General features: G+C 35.1%; 1 protein-coding gene across 1 annotated transcript; it reads left to right on the forward strand.

The window, feature by feature from the left end:
- The first annotated feature begins 1358 nt into the window (after window positions 1–1358).
- LOC126698251 (uncharacterized) lies at window positions 1359–7223 on the forward strand. Its single transcript, XM_050395355.1, has 4 exons — window positions 1359–2295; window positions 2407–2544; window positions 6497–6736; window positions 6832–7223. Exons 1-4 carry the CDS (start codon window positions 1417–1419, stop codon window positions 6925–6927), a joined length of 1353 nt encoding a protein of 450 aa, XP_050251312.1. The 5' UTR covers window positions 1359–1416; the 3' UTR covers window positions 6928–7223.
- Window positions 7224–7923: the final 700 nt, after the last annotated feature.

The following is a 7923-nucleotide window of genomic DNA, read 5'->3' on the forward strand; positions in this document are numbered from 1 at the left end:
ATGTGATTTTTATAGGAATTCAATGGTATTTGACTATTGCTTATTACCTATGATTGATTTCAATATCACATGCCTCAAAATCTTTTTTTTTTCCCTTATATTTTCCTTCTTCTTTTTTGTTCCTTTGTACCAATGTGTATTTGTTTTTCTTTTTCTTTTTCTTTTTTTTTCCTTAACTTTTCCTCTTTTTTTTTTTTTTTGTGTGGATATTTTCAAACTTTTCGGTTTTAAGTTTTAACTCACATAAACTATTTTTTTTTTGAAGTTGTCTATACGTATAATAAAGCCCAAAAGGAATCAATTTGGCATAAAACTCTATTTGAGTATTTGTTGTATACCTTTGTCATTTGTATCTATGTGTATCAGTTTTTTGTTTTTTGTTTTTTTTCCTTTTGTGTGTGGATATTTTCAAACTTTTCAATCAAACACAAACTCTTTTTAAAGATTTGAATTTGAGAAGTTTATCAATAACGAATTGATGTTTATCACTTTGTTTTAAATTCAATTATTTTTGTTTGCTTGCAAAAAAAAAAAAAAAAATCAATTATTTTTTGTTTGAGATTTAAAAAAAAAAAGAAATCGTGATTTTGAGAGGAGATTTTTTTTTCTTTCTTTTCTTTAAAGTAACCCAACATACTTCCCAAAAAAAAAAAAAAAAAAAAAAAAAAAAAAGAAGAAGAAGAAGAAGAAGAAGGAGTAACCGAACAATTAAGAGTATTTGAGTTTAAAAAAACAAAAAACAAAAAACAAAAAAAAAAAAAAAATAGAAAAGAAAGGAAGGACCAAGAAGTAACCGAAATCAAATCATCCTCAAGTTTTATTTGTATTTGAATTCCTATATAAAAATAAAAAGGGAAAACTTTTGAAAATACGTTAGTGAGAGTTTGTGTTTGAATTGCTATTAAAAAAAAAGCACAAAGTTTAAGTATAAAATTAGTTATAAGCTAAGGCTACAACTATACTCAATAAAATAAACACTAGCCTCTTTGAGGCTCTTCTATTTTTTTTGAAAAGTTAATAATTTGTATTTATTATCATTTAAAATTACTACATTTTTTAATTACAAAAAAATCTGAGAATATGATGAGTATTATGAATTTGCAAGTGATATAATTTTTCATCACACCCATAAATTTTATTTGTAATTAAAAAATATAGTAATTCAAAATTATAATGAACGTAAATTATTAACTTTTTTCTTAAAAAAAAAAGTAAGAAGAGGCATGCAATTAGAGACAAATATAATTAAATCTTAAAAGGAGAAACAACACATAAGATACATAAGATACTGTACGGAACTCTGGTCCTAGTTGTTAAACCACTCATGCTACTTGTTAAAAAAATTCATATAATTTTATTAAACCATATACAAACAGTCCTATTTTCAGCTCCACCGGACCACTCTCCAGCCAAGCCATGAAAAACCTCCATTACTCTCTACTCTCACTCTTCCTCTTCCTTTTCCTCCTTTTCTCAATCCAAATCCAAACCCAAACCCAAGAACAAGAACAACAACAGCAAGACACACCCATCACTCGCTTCCAACGCTACCTTCAAATCAACACAGCCCACCCAAACCCAGACTACTCCTCCGCCATTTCCTTCCTCAAAACCCAAGCTGAAGCTCCCGACCTCAACCTCCAAGTCCAAACTCTTCACTTCAGTCCAAACAAGGACAAACCCATCCTCCTCCTCACATGGCTTGGCTCCAACCCTTCTCTCCCTTCTCTCCTCTTCAACTCCCACCTCGACTCCGTCCCCGCCGAGCCTTCCAAATGGTCCCACCCTCCTTTCTCCGCCGTCCGATCTTCTGACGGTCACATCTACGCCCGTGGGGCCCAAGACGACAAGTGCATCGCTATCCAATACCTCGAGGCCATTCGTAACCTCAAAGCCAAACCCTTCTCTCCAATCCGCACCATACACGTGTCCTATGTTCCTGAGGAGGAGATTGGTGGGTCTGATGGAGCTGCCAAGTTCGTTGAGTCCAAGGAGTTCGAGGATTTGAATGTTGGGTTTGTTTTGGACGAGGGGCAGGCTTCTCCTGGTGATGAGTTTAGGGTTTTCTACGCGGATAGGACGCCGTGGAATGTGATAATTAAGTCTAAAGGGGCTCCTGGGCATGGTTCCAGATTGTACGATAATAGTGCGATGGAGAATTTGATGAAGAGTATTGAGGTTGTGTCGAGGTTTAGAGAGAGTCAGTTCGATGTGGTTAAGGCTGGAAAAGCCGCCTTTTCGGAAGTTATTTCTGTTAATCCTGTTTATGTCAATGCTGGAATTCCTTCCCCAACTGTAAGTGTAAAAGGAAGTTGTCTTTAGCATCATTGGTGTGTACTAGTTATATTTGTACGGTGCGTGAATGATGGGGATTGAGGATGTCTTGTGTATTTTTGTTTTGTGCAGGGATTTGTGATGAACATGCAACCTTCGGAGGCCGAAGCCGGGTTCAATGTTCGATTGCCTCCTACAGCGGACCCGGACTTTTTGAGGAGAAGAATTGCTGAAGAATGGGCACCAGAAACTCGAAACATGACTTACCAGGTGAATCTTTGAAACCACAAAAAGATATCATACTAGTGTTTGATTTAGTAACTTAGTAGTACAATGCCAAATCATTGTGTTGTTTATGCAACTATGCTTGTTTTTCCTTTTCTTTTAGTGCGTGTTACCAATTTGCCTTTTTTTGAGTTAGTACACTATCAACTAAAAATATATGTATGTTCACAATTAGGCTTGTTACTTTCTTGACGGATGCCCCTTTCTCTGTTTTTGTTGATGAGTTTGGCTATGTGTACATATAACATTTGCAGTCTCTGAGTTACATTACCATATTATCAACATTTGATTGACTCAATCCCTAATCAAGGCCCGGTTGTCCTCATTTGAATTGTGACAGAATATAATAACACAGGTAAGTGCTATATCCTCTCTTTCTTTCCTTATTTGGGATAAACAGTTCGGGTAATTGCAATATCATGTGTTAAGAACCTAGTATAATGGTCATACTAAGTAAAGCTAAGAACCTAATCTTGGGTTTCAAAATTATGTAGGCTCTGGGTTTTCCTATAAGACAAAGGTCCTGAAAAGGGATAGCAGATCATTATTGTTTGTTGCTGTGGATTTAATGTTATAGTTAATTTCTCTTAGTTGTGAAAATTCTACACTATCAATTTACTTCTTTCTGGAGACATTTATGAGCAACCATACGCATATCTGCATAAATGCCATTCTCTGATATAAACTTGCCATCATCTCAGCTTTTCTTAATCGTGTACCTATTCTGCAGGGTCCTGCACTGTGCTAGTATTTCGGAGTGGTCTTTGTTAGTTTTCCTTAGTTGATCATTAATTTATGCCACTCATATACTTCTTTCATATCTGTGTTAACCCAAACCTACAAACGTTGCTATGTAAGACAGTGGATTTGGGTTCCCAATTTATTTGTTGGTGGTTTTCCTCACAGCCCTACAGATTGTGCTTCAAGCATAGCCTTGACAGCCCAACAATCAAGCATCCCTACAGTTCTCAGCCCAACACCCTCTTCCCCTTAGACCTGGCTTCTAGCTTTTTCTGCTCTCTTTCTTCTCTCCTCCCCTTTGTGTTTACACCCACTCCTATTTATTTTCTCTCTCTTTCCCTAACTTCCCAGAAGAACTAACCCATTTGTCTGCCCTCAGTCCCTTATATAGCCTCCCCTGAGTGGGACTCAAATCATTACTTTTTACTGGTTCCCATGCAATCCCACTTTCACCCCTAATCCCCAGAAAAATCATGTCTTTTGAAGATTCTCTTGAAACTTGTTCCAGACGCTGAATAGTGTTCGGCAGCGGGTTTCCCAAAGGCACTGACTGTGATTGGTTACCGACCTAAATTTGCCCCATCCCCTTGTTGGACCCCCTCGGAGGATTCCCCGAACGTTATAATTAGATCTTAGCACATTTATCAGTGGACTGGTCCTAGCCCAATAGCGTTGGGCCTTGGTTACATGGGCCGTTCTGGTCACCTGGGCCCAAGCCCCTACAATAACCATTAATTAATGCCATTCATATATTTCTTTTATATTCTGATGTATAATTTTGCCACACATCCTCAATAATTCCTCATCCACAATGGTTAAAATCTTGACATGTTCTATTATCAACATTTTATTTTTGCTTTACAAAGTGTGGAGAAGTTTATGTGGTTAACCTTTAATGTATGTTTGCAGTTGTAGAGGTCGATTTGGGTGCCCAGGCAGGTGGAGCATGTGTTCCATGTATTGCACTGAACCAATAATATAATAGATTAGGTTCATCCAATTAAAAATATTCAATTAGGATTTACATTTGGCACCTTTCAAGCCTTTTCCTCATCAAATACCAGGTGCAATTGGTGTTTTTTTCACTTTTGATCCGAAATATCTTTTGGTGCAGAGGGTGTTCATATGGGTTAATTTTGGGCCATACTTAAGGCATAAAAAACAAGCCCATATCTTGACTGCCACATTTGATGATTGGCCAATTCATGTTTTAAGCTTTTGAGTTACATGAGTTACAAAATCAAAGTTAAGATAGATACTGACTCTACAAAAGGAACTGAATGGATTTGATTGAAAGAATAAGGTACTTATCAAAAAAAAAGAAAGAATAAGGTCTTTCCTTCATTCAAAGACCAAATACTTGGTTGCACTTTCCATATGAATGTTATGGGATCTCCTTGTTCTGGCTTTTGTGTGCCCTATATGTGCTGGTAAATGGGCCCACTCCTATGTGGCAAGCACTTGGTTTTCGGTGGGACATGCCTCTTAGTTTGATCATCTATTTCAACCCCCCCACTGCCCTTTTTACTTTTGTTCTTGGATTTTCTCCTTTTATGGTGTGTCCTCCTTGTGTGTATATATATATATATGTATATATATATAAAATCTACCTAGCAGATTAAGGTTTATGACACAGGATAAATCAAAACTAATGCAACATTAAAAATTGAAGAACATGATAATAATAATCTAAGAATCAACATCTAGGCTTTGCTTAGAATCTGAAACAAGCAAGAAAGCAAAACCTAGAAATCATCACCTTAGGTTGGTTGGAATCAATACTACTACACTAGACCGTTGAGAAAATTTCAATGGAAATTTATTAATCAAGCAAACTGTCTTAACTTCTTTCAATAGGAGTACAGTAATATTCTTATATAGATTACTAGGACTAAACCCTAATTCTAATCAACTTTGAAAAGACCAATTATTGAATTACAAAAATACCCTTGATTAATAAAATACTAATTAACTTAATTATCTAATAAGGCATAATATAAAATCCAATTGACTTCTAATATTAAATAAAACTAAATAAAAAATAAATTTTCTTCTTGCTTCCAGCATTAGTTTAGTTGCCAAGGGATGTTTTACCCTAGGAAACAAAAATACCTACAATATAGCAATGGGAGACACTTATTTTTAAGCAGTGGAAATCATATATGATACATATCATATGATGCTGTGTATTAAAAGCAACAACTTGAAGTATAGAATACAAATTACAAAAGTGAGGTGGGTAAAAGCAACACAGTGGCTGAATTGAGCACCGTGTTGCTCTTCCTCCTTGTAGTTTGTTGAATAAGTAGATTTTCCTATCCTTTTTTGTGTTTGTTTTTTGTCTTGAGATGCTGGCTGGCCCAGCTGGTTTTTCTTAGTGTTACCATGCTGTATTGATGTACGTGTTTCTTTTGAACTAGTTTTCTACCTAGAATTTTCCTACCATTGAACACTTTTTGTTATTGTTATTGTTCTTGTTGTTATTCTTTTATTCTTTTTTTTTTTAATTAGAATTTAAAGTTTCATGGAAGATGGGGATGGCCCTTGATGATGATAGCAATACCATGTAGATTTTAGTGACCATGTCACTGTAATTGTTGTTTGTCAATTTGGATGGAGGGTGTTCCTTAGGGAAAGAATCTGATGGCCTGCATCATGATCATTCTTTGGCTTTCTTGACCTTTTTTGGTTGTTTTCTTGTTTCAACAAATGTATAAGGTGCTATTCTGGTTTCAAATATAACGAGGCATTCACTTGGCTCCTTGAGAAAGGTTTTTAATGGCTGCTCACATGAGCAGTACTCAAGCATCCACTGGTTCTGTGACTGAACAAAACAAGTAATGCATGCTTCTGCCTGTGACAGGTACATGGTCATTTGGATCAAGAACATCATGTTTATGGGTATTAAAACTTCTCCTTGCAATGGAGTATATTGGATCCTAGATAAAGAATGCTATGATGGTTCTTAACTAGGGCTTGCTTACTGGAGCCTAAACCCAAAATCCCCCTTTAAATTTGGTAAATAAGGGGAGCCAAACACTTGATTTATATATGCTTTTAAGAAGCCAAACATTGGATTTATGTTTCAATTTTTCTGTCAAGAAGCATTCTATTGTCAACTAGGTTTAGAATTTTAAATTTTCTTTTTTTCTTCTTCTTAGCAAATAGGTCGCTGATTACTTTATTTATATGGCAGATCAAAGAGAATGGACCCATAAGAGACCGCAAGGGCCGCCCTTTACTGACACCAACCAATAATTCCAATCCATGGTGGTCTGTTTTCCAGCAAGCTATCACAGCAGTTGGTGGGAAACTTGCAAAGCCTGAAATATTGGCTTCAACTACTGATGCACGATTCATGAGACAGTTGGGGATTCCTACCTTAGGTTTCTCTCCAATGGCAAATACTCCCATCTTACTGCATGAACATGATGAGGTTTGACAAGTTTGCCAATCTATTGTCATTTCTCTTACTCTTTCAGATAAATCTAATGCTGCTTCCTTTCTCATTCCCGTAACTCTGTCTTGCAGTTCCTGAAAGACACGGTATATTTGAAAGGAATAGAGGTATATGAATCCATAATCAGTTCTTTGAGTTCCTTTGAGGACAATGATCATGTAGATTAACTCAACATGTTGGCAATGTTATACTGGTATGATTGGTGATGTTGCATTTGGCTGCAATGGCGTTGGAACCATGAATTTTTGTTTAGGGGACCATGGTTAATCTCAATAATATTATGCATAATATCATGTTTCAATATCTGAAAAGAATAATACTATGACGAGTGCAAAATAGTGAATGTCATAGTTTCAAGTAAGAACAGGGAAAAAAGAAAAAAAAAGAAAAAAGATACCATTGTAAAGTTTGTTATGGTTTGCTGAAAATAATGTTCATAATCTCAATACACGTTTTATGCCTAGCATATGTTTTATTCCTAAAAAAAGTTAGTGTGTGTGTATATATATTATATATATTCTACTTTTATTTAATTTTGTGTCACATTAAACTGTTGCACCATTTATTAAAGTAAAAATTGATTTGACTTGTTTTATTATTCTCACATGCTGGAGGTGAGAAGAAATTAGTGATCCATATGTTAGACCCTTGCCGTTATAATTAGACTTTTTGACTGTTGCATTGATCAATTCCAGCTCTTCGAATTTCCAATAGACAAGCGTAAGGCAAAAACAACAAAATGACAATTTTAGGAAAACAAAGGAAAATTCTGATACATAAAACTCTCAAGATAGAAAATTGAAATATAGGTAAATTTTCAATGATGAAATATATATCTTAACCTAATCTTTATTTTTCTTATATTGAGAGCGTCTATGTATACATTTAGGCGTTACCTATGATTTAATTTTCTTGGATATGTTTTTGATAAATATCTATATATTGCTTAAGGTATAATAAGAAAGAATTAGAAACAATTATAAAGGATGCACGTGATAATGGAGGCTTGAATACTGAGCATAATACAAATCGTATCTGTGGAGGCTACTAATAAGAGATGTGGTTTGAAAAAATCTACATAAATATGATAGAAACAAGTGACTAAAGCAAGTAAAGGTTACTAATAGAAGGCATGGTCCAAGGCTTGAAGATGATAAAGACAT

The sequence above is a fragment of the Quercus robur genome, chromosome 9 (genome assembly GCF_932294415.1).
Source record: "Quercus robur chromosome 9, dhQueRobu3.1, whole genome shotgun sequence".
Taxonomy (NCBI): domain Eukaryota; kingdom Viridiplantae; phylum Streptophyta; class Magnoliopsida; order Fagales; family Fagaceae; genus Quercus; species Quercus robur.

Bases quoted from the DNA above. Each gene is read 5' to 3' on its own strand.
- LOC126698251 (XM_050395355.1), top strand. From the start codon at position 1,417: ATGAAAAACCTCCATTACTCTCTACTCTCACTCTTCCTCTTCCTTTTC. The intron at 2,296-2,406 runs GTAAGTGTAAAA...TGTTTTGTGCAG, and splicing joins CTGGAATTCCTTCCCCAACT to GGATTTGTGATGAACATGCA. The intron at 6,737-6,831 runs GTTTGACAAGTT...TCTGTCTTGCAG, and splicing joins TACTGCATGAACATGATGAG to TTCCTGAAAGACACGGTATA.